This window comes from Vicia villosa, unplaced genomic scaffold (assembly GCF_029867415.1).
Source record: "Vicia villosa cultivar HV-30 ecotype Madison, WI unplaced genomic scaffold, Vvil1.0 ctg.001168F_1_1, whole genome shotgun sequence".
NCBI lineage: Eukaryota > Viridiplantae > Streptophyta > Magnoliopsida > Fabales > Fabaceae > Vicia > Vicia villosa.
In genome coordinates, this window is record NW_026705513.1 from 236,925 (window position 1) to 253,593 (window position 16,669).

The 16,669-nt window shown below is 33.0% G+C and overlaps 1 protein-coding gene across 1 annotated transcript; it reads right to left on the minus strand.

The window, feature by feature from the left end:
* Window positions 1–300: 300 nt before the first annotated feature.
* On the minus strand, window positions 301–12,591 carry LOC131633715 (uncharacterized). Its single transcript, XM_058904404.1, has 8 exons — window positions 12,382–12,591; window positions 9,737–9,867; window positions 8,955–9,202; window positions 3,653–3,784; window positions 3,406–3,562; window positions 2,678–2,817; window positions 2,563–2,598; window positions 301–1,880 (listed from the first exon to the last, which is right to left on the minus strand). Exons 2-8 carry the CDS (start codon window positions 9,810–9,812, stop codon window positions 1,083–1,085), a joined length of 1,587 nt encoding a protein of 528 aa, XP_058760387.1. The 5' UTR covers window positions 9,813–9,867; window positions 12,382–12,591; the 3' UTR covers window positions 301–1,082.
* Window positions 12,592–16,669: the final 4,078 nt, after the last annotated feature.

Here is a 16,669-nt window from a genome sequence, read left to right on the forward strand (position 1 = left end):
TTTTGATAGTTAATTTAAAATTTCTGGTAAGATACAATTAGTTTCAAAAAATTTAAAATTTGTGATAAAATCTTGTAAATTTTGAAGTTAATAGTAAAATCCTTAAAATTTTGAAATTGGAGGTAAAATTTCCGATAAAATCTAATGGAAATTTCAAAAATTTCTAGTAAAGTTTAGAAAATTTCAAATAAAATCTCCCTTAAATTTTTAGATTTCCGATAAAATCTACTGAAATTTTCAAATTTTCTAATAAAATCTGCAAAAAAATTTAAAATTTCCGATAAAAATCTCAGTTTTTTAAAAATTTCCAGTGTCGCCCAGGAGATTTCAAACTTTTTGAAGAAAACTTTAAATAAGATTATTTTGTTCTTTTTATTCATTTTGAGGGTGCCAGATATAAATATAAGTGTGGGATGTGGGGTGGCAGGTAAATTTCTCCAATCGGATCATCCACCAAACACAATATACATTCATCCACCAAACACAATAAGGATGGGCACAAGAGGAGGGTGCATTGGAAAGCACTCCTCATTATTAAACACCCCACATTTTTAAGAGATGGATTGAGAAACTTTCTATACTCGACTGACCATGTCCAAGAGCCCGAAACAACCCTCGGTCATCAACTAGCATAATCTCAAGTTAATATAATAAACACACCAAGAAGAAGATAATTAAACCCAATATGAAATATCCTAACAAAATGTCAAGTATATTATAAATAAATAAAAAATGTTTCAAACTAACTTGACCCTGGTCTGTACACATAACTCTGCCCACAAGGCACACCTGTAAGGAAAAATGCAAATCTTTTGAAGATATGCTGGTTGGCCAGTACCACTGATGAGAACATACATCAGAACGGATTCAGAACCAACAGAAGACCTGTCTACAACACTAAAATACAGACATCTAAAAAACCTCCAAGGCAACAATATCTGCTAAGTTTTACAATCATGAAAAGATAAATATAACCCTATTCAACAAAACCATTAACAATGTCATGTATAGAGATACAGCGGATGTTCTAAGTCACCTTTGTTTGCCTCAGAGAGATGCTCTAGGACTCAGAATTAGGAGTTTTATTGGCGCGAGATGGGGACCATAGGCATTGAGGAAGACGGGTTGTAGTAGTTTCCATCAGAACCCTGAAAACCCTGATATGGATTCATTTGAGGTGTATAAGGAGATACATTGTTCATGGAAATCCCAGCTGCGGGATAGGCTGCCATATTTGACGGCTGTTGAATCACGCCATAGCTATATGCCATATTGTTAACAGGCCCTACATTCTGCATGAACTGCGGCACAGGGTATTGTTGAGGCATTGGTGGCGGTGGGGGTAGTGGGGGAGGTGATGATGAGGGTGGAGGTGGTGGCTCATTTGGAGTAGATTGCTGGTTGGATGAAGATGCATAGTGTTGGGTAGGTTCAGAAAGCGAAAAGGGAGGAAGTGGTTGTTGAGGATTCTGAGATGGCACATAAGATTGCCCATCATTCTCAAGCTTAGCCCTCTTTTCGGAGTGATAATCAGAAGAAGACTCTGTCATCGGATTGCCTATGACACCTTCTGATGCTAAAGAGGATAGCACATAAGACAGCATCTGGGCAGAGGATGTGGATGCAGTCAGCTTTGCTGCCACTGCGGCGGCTGCAGACTTGCGTGGATCTTCCTCACCGTGTCCAGAATTTTGAGGAAACATAATTTGTGGTGAATACATTAATGGGGCTGATAGCTCTCTGTCGCCAGAATTAAAACTTGCAGGTGTCATGGAGGTCTGAATTTCCTTTGAGCTCTGTTCAACTAATGACTGAATATTGTTGCGGTTCAGTAACTGTTGGCAGGTATTGTTCGCATGTTCCCACTGAGCACTTGCAGCCTGAAATATTTAAAAGTCAAGTAGTCAAGTACTCAAATATATGAAAGAGACTTGTGCGGCATTAGGCCACAACGTTCCTAAATTTCAACTTGAAGAGCAAACTTTTCCAAATTATCCCAATGTGTCTCTAAACAACAAATATTTTTCTGTTCTCACCTACTTTTTTCCTCAATTATCTGCTAGCCATTAAGAGATTTGATATACCTAAGTATCTTTCCACACATAACTAAAGACGTTCAATGCATATATAATGCATCAAAAGACTCGTATTGGTTAAAAATGCCTTATAGTCATGTTCTACAACGTTATTAATTTGAAATGCATTACAATCAAATCTACTACCTTATCAAGGCTGCTGTGACATTTACTGGTTTCATATTGACGAAGTTTTAAATCATCCATCTGGTGGTTGGGAGCCATTTTCCAATAGATTAACTTAAAAGAAGGGTAAATATTAATTCTAAGGTACCCTCTCCTCACAAGAGGGATATTTTAAAGTTATTCTATGATGCACTTTTTCTAGTTTATGAGAAAAGCACTACAATTGTTTTAAACTAAAAAATTAGCTTCTACTGACTAAAGATAAATGATAGATAGAGTATTTTTAGTGCTCGTTTATTTCTAAAAATATACAGAATGAGAGCAGCTATAACTAATCAACAAGTTTGCGTAGGTTCCATACCTGGATCTGGCTACGAACTTGACCCAGCTTGAATTCCTGAGAACAAAAACATGTTAAAATAATACAGTTTTAGGTAGTTCTGCAGTTAAGTAAATTTATTGTGTTAAAAAAGAACCTGATCCTGAAGAGCCTCTCTCAGATGAGACACAAGGCCAGCTCTTGATGATTCTAGCGTTGTTAACTGCTCAATGCAGTCCTTTAGTATGGCATTATGCCCCTGGAGCTCATTCACTACCGCAGATCCATGGAAGTTCCCTACACATAGATGATTGAGTCACATTAACAGGAAATGAATATAATAATGTTATTTACTTACCTTGACAACACAAGCTCAAAGAATAAAGATGAATTGTTGATTTAAAAGCGAGTTATGATCAAACAGTAATTTGAGCTAATGCTGTCAATAACTAAACTAAAATGATCAAGTCACGTAACTTTAATGATTTCAACGAATTCAGCCAATCACTAACAACAAAATGACTTGGTCCGGGTAAATTCAATGGATTTTGATAGAAAACAATGGCGTGGATTTGATTTTTCCTAGCTGCTCCTAGTAGTTAGTAAAAACAAGAGAGAGCAGTTGTGCTGATTTTAAGAGCTAGGAAGAGATTATACAGCATGAGTCGTGTCATGACAGATTGCATGCTGCGTCTGACATGAGTTGACTATTTCAATCAACACCAACTAACCTTTTGAAATTCGGGTAGAACAGATACAGTAGTAAATGAAAGCAAATGAAACTAAATGGGCAATGAGCTATGTTTGCTTAATGCAGAGCACTTGTGGATGAATCACAATTACTGCAATTAGGAAAAAAAATTACCGTAATTAAATTTAACATACCTGAATTACTACCGTGAACTATTTCCTTATCTGCTTTCTCAAGAAAGCTAATGGCATTCCTGCATTTGCTTAATACAACATCTTCATCTGTCTGCCCTGCATAAATATGTTGATAGCCCGAAACTATTTTATCCAATGCATTCCCAGCAGATGGCCTCTGCAAAAGGAAAAATAAGTATATAAATATGAGAGTTGATATCAGCATGCAGAGTATATTTATGAATACAAATAAATGCAGAAACATTACCAGTTTCACATTCATAGGTTTCACATTCGTCGGTTTCACGTTCATAGGTTTCAAATCATGCTTCCCAATAAATTCTTCCTTAAGAATTTGACCACGAGAACCAAAAACTTTTCTTTCTTCCCATATACCAACCTGCATAAAGGGGATAAAGATGATACATTCAATGAAATTTCATCGAAGCCAATATTTAATATTTCACATGATTTATTGTAGCACAAACATTTTGTCAGAGCCCAGTGTTTTCCATGAAAATTGTTATGTATCTTTAATATTGTTATGTAGTATATTTCTTATTTCTCTAGGTGATGTGGGATTAAACCTACCACATTAACTCATCACACAAGTGGGATTAAACCTACCACATTAACCCATCACACAAGGCAGCTGGTGAAAAACACAGTATATGTTGGAATTTCCGCCTTCATTGCAATAATTGCAGTCCGCCTCTGTCGCCTAATTGTGACATTTGGCTTCATTGCAGCCTCCAACACTTTCATTGTATTGGGTTTGAACGGATGGATTTAGTCCCACGTTGTTTAGAGATATAGTCTGTGTAATGTTTATAAAGTTTGGGCAAGTTGAGAAACAAGTGTGAGTTGTGTGAAGAAACAAGTATGAGTTCAAAGTCCCACATTGCTTAGAAAAGTGGAGGTTGAGCACTTTTTAAATGAGAGGACTCATACACCTATCACCTTAAGGTTTTTGGTGAATATATGGTGTCTCTCATTTGTTTGGGTGAGTCTTTGACCTTCAGGTGAGTGTTTGACCCAATCTGAGTGTGAGTTCTAAGTCTCACATTACTTAGAAAAGTGGAGGTTGGGCACTTCATAAATGAGAGGACCCATACATCTATCACCTTAAGGTTTTTGGTGAATATGTAGTGTCTCTCTCATTTGTTTGGGTGAATCTTTGACCTTTAGGTGAATGTTTGACCCAATGTGAACGCTTCTCTCTCATGATAACCTATCAGAGCAACCCTCACCTTACAAGCCAATGATAGATCAAACTGAGCCTATCGATTGGACTATGGATCACCCACCATTTATATTCACGCATCAAAGTCCAAAAGTGTTAAGGGTGAGGGGTGTATTGAAAAGATACCAAGTCCCACATTGGTTTGAGATAAAACTTAAAAAAAGTTCATATAAAGGGACACCCCCTCACATTTACAAGTCAATTTTGTAGGGATGAGTTAGAAGAGTCTAACTCAGTCAAAGTTGGATCCATGAATAGTTAAAATAAATCAACTCGATATTTGAAATAAATTTATTGCGTTTGCAGCTTGTGATGTTGCTCTAAGTAGACAACAACTGTGGAGTAAATTGTCTACCTTATCTTGTTACGTGACCTGTGGAAACCACAATCTGCCTTTGAAACCACCATGAGATCAAGTTGGGACAAAAAAAGTTGGAAGCACCAGAAGTGAATTTTCTGTTGTCGGGATTTTCTGCCCAACTATCATTAAGTTATGCAATGAGTATGCAATGACTGAAGAGAAGGTCAGTTGGAGATGTGCTCACATTAGGATTAGGGCGTGAAGGAGAAAAGTGGAGGTTGAACACTTTATAAATGAGAGGACCCATACACATCACCTTAAAGTTTTTGGTGAATATGTGGTGTCTCTCTCATTTGTTTGGGTGAGTGGTTGACCCAATGTGAATGTTTTCCCTCATGATAACCCATCAGTGGTATCAGAGCTGATGGTTCGAGTAAGACACTGGTTCTTTGTGTCGAAAGTCTTCTTAACATGGTGGTCAGGTGGCGTGTCCCGTTGAAGTGCCCATAACGAGATACCTTTGAAGTTCCCATGACGAGATAAGGGTGTCTCTCAACGGCAGTACAAGCACGTGGATGAAAGAGTTTCCGTTTGAGGGGGATCATAGTGGATGGACTCACATTTCAGGGGGAGAATGTTGAGAAACAAGTGTGAGTTGTGTGGAGAAATAAGTGAGTTCTAAGTCCCCCATTACTTAGAAAAATGGAGATTAAACACTTTATAAATGAGAAGACTCGTACACCTATCACCTTAAAGTTTTGGGTGAATATGTGGTGTCTCTCTCATTTTCTGTTGTCGGGATTTTCTGCCCAACTATCATCAAAGTAAGCTTTTAGAGGGAGCAGCAGGAAATATTGAGTATGCAATGACTGAAGAGAATGTCAGTTGGAGATGTGCTCGCATTAGGATTAGGGTGTGAAGAAGAAGAATCTGCAGCAACAGAAAAATGTAAGGATGGATTAAACGACTAATAAATGTGACTGCAGGTAGTTTCAGGATGCTGTAAGAACCCAAGGGATGTTGGGACAGCTATCGAAGACACGAAAAGATTAGAAGCAGGGGTAGATTATTAAGTGGAGACACATTTGTCATCCAGGGGATAGTAGAACAATGTTGGAAGAAACAAGAGGTTTCCATTCCTCTTTAAGAGGAATGGAAACAGGTAGATTGAATGGAGAGACATTTAGGAACTGGAGCAAGGATCTGAAAGCCTGAAACAATTTGCAATATGGAAATTTGGACTCCTAAATATCTTTGGAGATGTTCAATCTACCAAAGGGTGAAAGGCATTTTTGTAGCCTTTGTGGGAAGTTCAATAGCCTAGAAAAAAGTGTTCGTGTGATCCAAAATAAAGTTTATGAGAATTGTAGGGCTTAAGGGAAAACAAGCACAAACATTCTGAGAAACTTGTAAGTTGTAATCACTGGCCTGTTTGAAAAGAGAGAGGTAAGAGGTGGTAAAGTTGAGAAGGGCGGTAGAATTGTCCCCACTTATAAGCACATATTCACATATTCAGGCCATATATTGTCCGATGTGGGACTCTTAACACACCCTTTCACGTCAAGACTAGACGACTGGAGCGTGGAAATAAATGGTGTATGGCCTGATAGCGGAAACCTGATAATAGGGGGCCCACCGAATCTTAAACGAGTCTCTGATACCATGTTAAGAAATGTGGTTGGACCTAATAACATGGTAATAAGTTGTAAACATTCTGATAAGTAGCAGCTGAAACAACAATAAATTGTGGGCACCGTAATGCACCAAGTGTGTGTGTGCGCGTAGGAGATAAAATAAACAAACCAAAACCTTGGGGAACAAAAACGGGTCAAAATCGATCAAACAGCTGCATAAAATCCATAAAAAAATGAGACTCACAAGCTAGAAGAAATCAAAAACAAACCAAAAGGATCTAACAAGTCAAATGGAATCGATGCCCCAACAAAAAAAAAATGGCTGAAGGACGAAGGACCTCAACAAAGACCAACAAAACATGTAGAAACAGGCCTAGAACACACCTAAAACCAATGACTTGCGTGACAGTCCGAAGAAGGCAGTGTTTCGGCAGGTGACAGCTCGACTGGTTCTGCTTCTTCTGAAGGTGACTTAGTCATAAAATCTCGCTGAAAATTTTTCTGGCAACAGACAGGGCGACAGTAGATTGAGCTTTGATCAACTACAGTCCTTCTTGTGATGGAAAACTATGAATAAGCTAAGGGCCGTGAGCGTGACTACAAATTGCATTCTGAACACCTAATATTCCCAAACTTTCAAGAACTCAGCAGCCGAAATGGTAAGACAAGTCATGGAGTATGGAACCACTCCGATGCCATGTTGAAGTTATGGAGTTTTAAATAAAAGGACAATAGAACTATTAAGGACTTCATATATAATAATAATAGTGTTACCACCAATAACGGAATTTGAATATGATAATAGAGAAAACAAAGAATTGAAAGTGAAACCACTAAATGATTACATTGGTGCATTTTAACCATCGGATTGATTGGCTTGGCTAGCATCCAATAAAAAAGTTATCTTCATCAAGCTCCATATAAATGGAGTGTGAGAGAAGGTAAATGAGGCACTTGTTAGAACTGTATGTACCAGAACAATATTCAGTAATGGTGTGTTGATTGAAAAAGTATGGCTGACATTTTGCGAAGAAAGGGAAGCAGGTGCTATTGAAGTTGCCATTAGGATCAATTGGCTCGGGATACCATACTAGATTCAGAGTATGGTACCACTCCGATACCATACTAGCAGGTGCAAAAACTCTATTATCGATTAGAGAGAGTACAAAGACAGCTAGAGATAGAATTTGTGAAATTATAGCTGAACTGTATTCGAAATTAGTTGGTTGGTTAAAATTTATTAAGGACAAATACTTCCAGTAAGATGAACGGTTTAATTTAACTACAACCTAAAGTATGCCGTATAAGAAATATGAGCTAATGTCATAGAACTTTAATTGTGGCAGAAAATTGTAGTAATGTGGATTTCAAACAGAATTTTGATACATAGGACTTTTACTGTGGCAGTAGCTAAGCTCCTCCCCACTAAACCGGCTTATAAAGAGAGAGGTATCCATTCTTTATAAACTCTTTTCTGGCTTTATCTAGTCAGTGTTAGACTTGAGTTTTTCCAATGCACCCTATTAAGCCCAACACTATTAGAATTGGTATGTGGAAAATATGGTGAGAGGTCGGATGGATCCAAGAATAACTGTATATACCATCTTTGGAATCAAGAAATAAGTGCGCAGTACTGTGATAGAAATGAATTGGGTGGTAATAATCTATAACATAACGGCTACATATAATAAGCTGAGTAGTTTAATTACAGTCTAGTTAGTTAGTTAGGTAATAACAGAAGGCTTAACTACGGAAAAGCTATTACAAATAATAGTTCACATACACGACATTCTGAGAAGACTTTCTTTTTCGTATTAACTGAAAATGAAAAGTTGCATGATGCAGAGAGATTACAACAAGTATTTAGACTGAGACTGAGACTGCATAACTATGACAGATATGCATAGACTGAACTGAATGCAAAATTGACGCTAACAACTAAATCTAAGAAAAGATAAGATACAGCTAGAATTATTCTAAAGCCCAAGAAACCCTTTCTCTCATAGTATATGTATATATTAAATACTAGAACATACTGATTTTTTTATATCATTCAAGTTCAAAGTAGAGCATTATACTACTAGTATCAGATCAGATCCAAGCAGATTAAACACTAAGTCTTTAATTTTTCGGTTTTTCCTATTGCCATACAATTCATGAACAAAATAAAGAACGTAAATTAATTAAGAACAGACATATTGCATTCCACAGTAGAGTCAACGTAGCCAAAGAAAGCAGAAGAGATTAATCAAAGTTATTAATCATATTTTGTAGATTGAAAGGTATAATAAAAAAACGGTAGAGCTTTGGTCAATAAATGGAAAAAAGAAGAAGAGATAAAGTAAAAAACATGCATCATTCACAGATTAAGAAACATGAAATATCAAAGTACCAGTCGAAGTGCTTGACTCCTAGCATGTTCGTCTCCATTCTGAGTGACATCTCGAAGACAGTCTGGAAGAACCTTCCAAAATTCACCGACAAATTCAGAACCCTTTCGCCTGCTGTTTTGTATAATATCATTTGCAAGGAACAGAAATGCCAATTTCTTTTCATGCGGAGAGCAATGGAACTGTTTAGCCCATGTTTCAACAACTTGTTTGGCTTTGTTCATATGAAATATGCACCAATGTGACAAAGCTTGATCAAATTAAGGAAAATATCTAAGGAGTGGAGAATATTTATAAGCAATAAATATAGAGAAATCAACCATATACATATTTACGAGTGAGCTTGTGTGTGAGAATGAGAGAGAGTCCAAGCACTTATGCAGGTTAATATGGTACAAGATTATTGTTAGCCTTCATTTGGTAAAGAAGGAAATAACAGTTATATTGCATTGTTTACTACTAGTAAATGTGCAGAACTTCATAACCAGTTCAGCAGTTGAGAAAGGGGGGTATTCACTGTTGCAATAAACCAAGAGGAGAGGAGGGTGTTTAGCAAACCAAGCGAAGGAAGATTAAGCCCCTAACAACATTACAAGGCGAATGCTCTAACTTCAAAATAATGCGTAACTAAATAAGGATATTAGGTGATGTTAGACAGTAAAACCATGGATGAACAAACTCAATAAATAGGAAACAGATGAAAAAAACAGCTTGAACAATGCAATATTGAATAAAAACAGGGGAAAAAATACATTATAGCCCACAAAACGATCTTGAAGGATACTCTCTATGCTTGTCTGCGAGCCATTCAGCTTGGCTAGTTTTTCCACTAAAATCTGTGAATTGAATGTGCTACCCATCTTTCCAATTAAAGTTGGCACAGCTATCAACTAAAATTCCAACTTCAATCAAAACCTTTAAAAAAGAAAACAAGGGAAACACAGGCGTTAGAACAGAATAAAGCATCGTGAAAAAAATCATATAAAAATAGATGAAAGAGAAGATATATTTTGATTAAAACACAAGCACACACGTAGCTGTTACACCCACAAAGAAAAAACAAGTAGATTGAGGAACCGTTCAATAGAAGATTTTCGGCTAAATGTCGTTGTTTTGAAATTTACTCATCCCTCCCTAAAGAAGTAGGTCAATAAGACAAATTTGACCGACTAGAAAATTATTTATAATTAGTTACATAAATAAAAGAGTATAGAATTTATTTGTGGCCCCACGAGTCACAGGCAAATGCACTACATCGCCAACAATACAAACGAGTATCAAACAATTGCAGGCCCAATTAACATGGTTTAGGCAAACCAAACAGTGAATATAAGGGTTTACAACAGAAGTCATTTTGCACTAGGTGGGTTAGATTTCAAAAGACATCATAATCCCCTCTCATAAATAATGCTTAAAGACAAATCATCTAAGTATAAATCCTTCTTTTTCCCTATAGTTTTTAAAAATTTCACTCTACCTCTAACTACAGGTAGGACCGTCATCCATTTAGGGTTTCTACAAGTTTTTTTCAGACATGCCTAAAACTTAACTGATAAGTTGACGCTTTAAATGATGGATAGACATTAACACAGCTAGGGCATCAACGAGTTACATATCAGTATATTACAAATCTACAATTGGATTGAATTTTTAAAAAAATATTGTTTTGCAATAAACCACCTATGAGACTAAGCAAACAATCCATAAAAAGATTGAGATTGAATATCAAATTTATTGGCAGATTAATTTTAGCTTTATTAATTATAAATTTGCAATGTAAAATGAATCTTTTATACATAAATGTACGTTAATTTATGCCCTAATCCAATGCGAGATTATATTGCCATTTATATGCACTCAGATACATGAAAAAAGATACAAAGAGACATGCATACGAGGACAAACTGCCAATACGCATGGATGAATATTGGACAAACAATCATGTGCTTTCTAATATTAATGACATCAAAACCACTTACACGAATGAATATGTGACAGACATGTAAATATATAGCAATACTTATGACATCAAACAAGCATGGAAAAGTGTGTGACAGACTCACTTGCTTGCCAATACTGATGACATCAAACCACAAGCCGCAACCAAAACACATAAAACAGAAATACAGTTGTAAAACATATAAGCAAAAGAAACACAAGTAAGCGTCAGCAGTTCTCAGATGCATCACATCAAACAGCGCTTCCGATGAAAACCAAATCCTCCACATTACTACCTTAGCACATAAAGTTTCCATTGAGCTTCTAAAAAATAACATCATGATGAAAATTATGCAATATAATCATCTCTAACAAAAATAAATAAAAAAACTATAGACCATGAACTCACATTTACAAATTTCATAATCAAACGACTAACATATACTAAGTAATGGATACACAGGTGACAGACACACATCCACTTACCAATATAAATGACACCAAACCAAAACACATAAAGGGTAAAATACAGATAAAAACGTTTAAGTAATAGAAACACATATAAATGCCTGCAGTTCTCATATTCATTAGATCAACCAGCTCCAGATGAAAACTAAATCCTCCACCTTAGCACATGAAGTTTCACAATCATGATAACAATTATGCAGAATAATCATCAAAGACAAAACAATGTATAGACCATCAACGCACATTGAAAGGCATCAAAAATATAAATTTCATAACCAATCATGAAAAAATTAATACACATTTCATCGTGATGACACATTTCATCATGATCAATCAATCTTGAGATAGACTCTGCCTGCCATAACCTCAGCAAGACTGTATCAGAATTCTCCAATCAAACAAACCATTGAGAAAACCCTAAATCACAGCCACTTCTTAGACCCATAAAATCAGATTTTTCCAAATGTAAAATCACATCATCCAATTTCTCACACGAAACAAAATCTCCTCATAAACTTCATAAAATTCACATCAAAATAACAATCATCTGATATAATCATCTCAGTCACAAAAAAAACCTAAACTATTTTACATTTACTAGTTGCCACAGACCATACACAATATACACTCACACCTAAAGGCATCAAGTACAAAATCCATAATCAATCAGATTCAACATGAATATGCATATTTATTAGGGATTAATTAATCACCATAACTTCATCTGAACTGTATCAGAATTCTCCAACCAAAAATCAGTCTCATCATCATTGAGCTCATCAACAGATAAACAAATTGCACAAACTTAATAATAAAAAATTTAAAAAATAATCTCCTTCAGTTCATTTTATGATTAATTCAACAAAACAAAATTGTACTAAATTAAAAATCATATCACAATCAAAAAAATAAAAATAAAAAAAACCTCAATCAATTGCAGCATACAAGAGTATATATAACAAAGTAAAAAAAGCTAAATACGAAATTGAAAGCGAAGAATCAAGAATTGAAGAGTGTACGTACATAAGAGAAGCGACGAAGAATGTTGGTGAGGATAAGCAATAACCGAAAACAATGACGAATTGTAGCGAATTATTTTCCGGAGATAAAGGTGCGAGAGAAAAAAGAGTGTCAGAGAGAAGTGAGAAGAAGAAGAAGCATAGTTTGAGAGAGGAAGCAGTTTGAGTTTTAAGTTCGGCTTTTGCGTTGCGTTTGTGTTTCACGGAGCGTACTTTTTATATTCATTCTCAATTGAAAGACAAACTACGAAACGCAATTAAACTGTATTCTATTTTGTTAATTCCCGAAATACCCTTATGAGGTTTGTGAGGGAAGCATCTAACGGCGTCGTTTCAAGTAGGATTTTGATGTTTAAAGAAATGGGTTTTAGGGTATTTTGGTATTGTGTGATGTCAGCATTGTTCTTTGCTAGCCTTTCACTCTTTGAGATTTTTTTTCTTCAATTGTAGTTTTTTTTTTTGAGAAAAGTTTCTTTGGTTATTGACCCTGTGTTTTTTTGAAGAGACTGAATTAAATTGAGATAAATGCTTATTTTGCTTTTTTGAATAGAAAACATATAAATATATGTGATTTGTTGACTATATAAAAGTTTATACATACAATTAAAATTAAAGTTTTTTATAGTATATTTATCATATAAAAATGACATTTTTATGTAAAAATATGATAATCAATCTGAACCATAAGATTTTAAAATAAATGGTGGAGATTATATGTTAATCTTTTTATTCTCTCTTCCATTATTTATTTTAATAATGGATGAGAGAAAAAATAATTGACACATAATCTCCACCATTTATTTTAAAATCTAATAGTTTAGATTCATTCACATGTTCTCACATAAAAATCTCATTCTTATATGATACGTCATTCTTATATATAATAATTATTAATGGTTTAAAAGTATTTTATAATGTCAATGAATCGTAATTATTATATTATTTTTTAATTTAATTGATATATATTGATTGAGTAAAGATATTTTATACTCTCAATTAATTATAATCGTTGATTTATTTAAAATATTTGTTTAAAAGTATTTTATAATATCAACGAATCATAATTATTATATTATTTTTTTAATTTAATTGATATTTATTGATTCACTAAAGATATTTTATACTCTCAGTTAATCATAATTGTTGATTTATTTAAAATATTTAATTTTTATTATAATTTTCTTTAAAGTAAAGTAATACATTTGAATGATTATATTTTATTGATGGCGTAAAAACATTTACATCGAATTGCATAACAATTAAATTCATTTTTTAACATTGATTGATATTGTAGAAAATTTAATATTTTTAATACATTCATTCTATTGCTTTAATTTAAGTAAAATATTTATTTTGGTCCCTACCTATATTTTTGGTTTAGATTGGCCCTTTAATATTCTTTTCGTGCCACCTTGATCTCTTAACTTTTAAAATGTTTCATTTTACTTTTTGTTTATCTAATTAGCGACGGAAAAACTTTGAAATCAATCGCTAAATTCATCTTTAATTAGACAAAAAGGTCTAAAATAAAACATTTTAGATGTTAAGGGATCAATGTGACACGAGAATGAATTAAGGGACCGATATGAACCTAGGGTATAGTTAATGGGCCAAAATAGATATGTTGCCTTAATTTATGTAAAATACTTTTAATTTAGTGGATAAATTTATATTCAAAATAGTGAGATAAATTTAATTGTTACTCCATCCGATATAAAATAAGTGTTATAGTTAACACCTTAACACATATTTAAAACATATAATAAATCAAAAATCAAATAATCATTAATATCAAATAATAGAAATATAAATATATAGTGTTAATTAAAAAGAAAATGAAAAAATAAAATTTTGTTGCATATAAAAGTTACACTTATTTAAAAAATTATTTAAATTTAAAATAAAAATATTAATTTAATAAATGAGATAAATGAAAATAAAACTGTAATTTAATTTAAAAACAAATATATTTAAAATGTCTTGTAAAAGAAATTGTAAACAACCTTATTTATAAATAAACAAAAATAGACTTTATGGATAGTGGCAAATAACTAACCGATAAAAATGTAGGTTAAATTAATAATATTTAATTTTTTAGTTCTTAATTTATAAATATTAATAATTTATTTATATTAATATATGATAGTGTTATCAAAAATTAAATCTTACACCATCAATTTAAGCTTATCTAACTCAATTATTTGGCCCAACTATTTATCTACTTTTCTTCTTCTTATAAGGAGATGGAGGGTCAAACACATTTTTTATAAAGCTCTTATGAAAAAAAGTAGTTTTTTTTAAGACAAAAAATTGAATAAAAGGAGCTCGAAAAAAAGGCGTAAAAACCAACTTTTCCGGAGCTTAAAACATGTGGTCGCGGTTCCAATTCCAAATGAACGCACTTTTCTTTAAAAAATGGTGATAGTGCCGACAATTTTTCAATTTTTTCTATGATTCATAACATCTAGAGTTATGTTTTATTTATTCTTTTGTCTTCTTTTTTTGTTTACATCATTATTTTTGTGGATACTATTAATGTCCAACTTTTTATTCATTTTTTATATTATATCTTGTTTTATTGTATAGTGATTTTCAATAATAATATTTTTAATTTCTTATACTATACACTAAATTATAGATGTTAATACAATATTAATCAATTCGCATTTTATATATATATATATATATATATATATATATATATATATATATATATATATATATATATATATATATATATATATATAACTTTTACGAAAAAACTTCTAAATTTAAAATAACTTTAAAATTTAAAAAATAATCATAACCAAACAACTTTAACTTTATTTTAAAAACTCTTATTTTTAACTTTAACTTTAAAGTAATTTTTAAGACTTAAAAAAGTTGGCCAAACGTATTGAGCTACCACACCTACCACATTTAATTATTAATGTAAATTTTTTAAAATAAAATATAAATAAAATTTAAAAAATAATTCAATGTATTTGATTTAAAATCTTACTAAATACATTTTACTTTTCTTATTTTTTATATTTTAAAACAATTGATATTTTTAATTTATTAGCCAATTTTTATTACTTTTTTTTAACTTTATCATCTAAATATGCTATGTGTATCACTCTAACATTATTATCATTTATTTTACATTTATAAAAATAAATATACTAATATTTAATGTGATTAATTTGATAAAACTATTATTTTTTCTATTATATATTATTTTATATTAATTTATAAAGGATATTCAAATGAGATAATTATTGTGACATGGAAAGAGAGTTAAAAAACTCAGATATTGAATATTTTCACTCTTTTTACTTTTTTTAATATTTTCTCCTCCTATCTTTATTATATATTTTTTGGTTTTCTTTATTATTGTTCCGTTCAGGAACCATAAATAGATATAGTTGGAAAATTGATGATCTTGAATGATGGTGTTGATCTCCTTCACGCAGTGCGGTGTGCACATGCATGGTTAGCACTTCAACGTACAAGTCAGTTTCATGATTCATGATGAGTGTAGTAAAAATGGAGATCAAAGAATGTACTTTACTCCTGTGTGTATACTGATTTTATACCTTAGGTCAAGTGGAGTGGATTTAAAATGAATTAAGCTTTGGTCCTTTAGGCCTCTGGACAGTTCAGAATAGTTAACCCCGAGGCTTTGTCGAACAGTGAAGAAGTCGGGGAAAGACTTAAGTGAAGTTGGTCGGCCTTCAGGATGTGGTCCTATGTGAAATAGAATTAAAATGCATGGAATCAATTGCAAAAGTAGTGGGAAATAAGCGCATTAAATGCAATCCCATCATTGAAATGTTTCATAGCGATCTTCTAACACGTGTGTTGATGTGACTAGCTAGGGCGTGATACAATTTACAATGCACTCGAGTTGGCGTGTATCCATAATAGGAAATCTAGTCGTTGATCTTGGGATTTCTTTCTCTATTTGGTATGAATCCTTCAGTTGTTGCTACCTATCACTACTACGGAAAAGGGATACCACAACGGTTGGAAAAGGGATACCACAACGGTTGGAAAAGGGGTGGTTGTATGTATGATGTTTTCCACCATGGTCACACGACTTTGATTATATGTCAAGAAGTGCACTAATTATCACAACGGTTACTTCAAACAACCATTGTAATATACTTTAAAAAACTTTTAACAACGGTTGTTCTAAATTACCGTTGTGATATATACACTGAGTTTATTATAAATTATGTGGAATGCTTCTTTCGCCAATGCTCACTAAACATATAACCTTTCAGTCTTATCTAAAATATTATAACTTG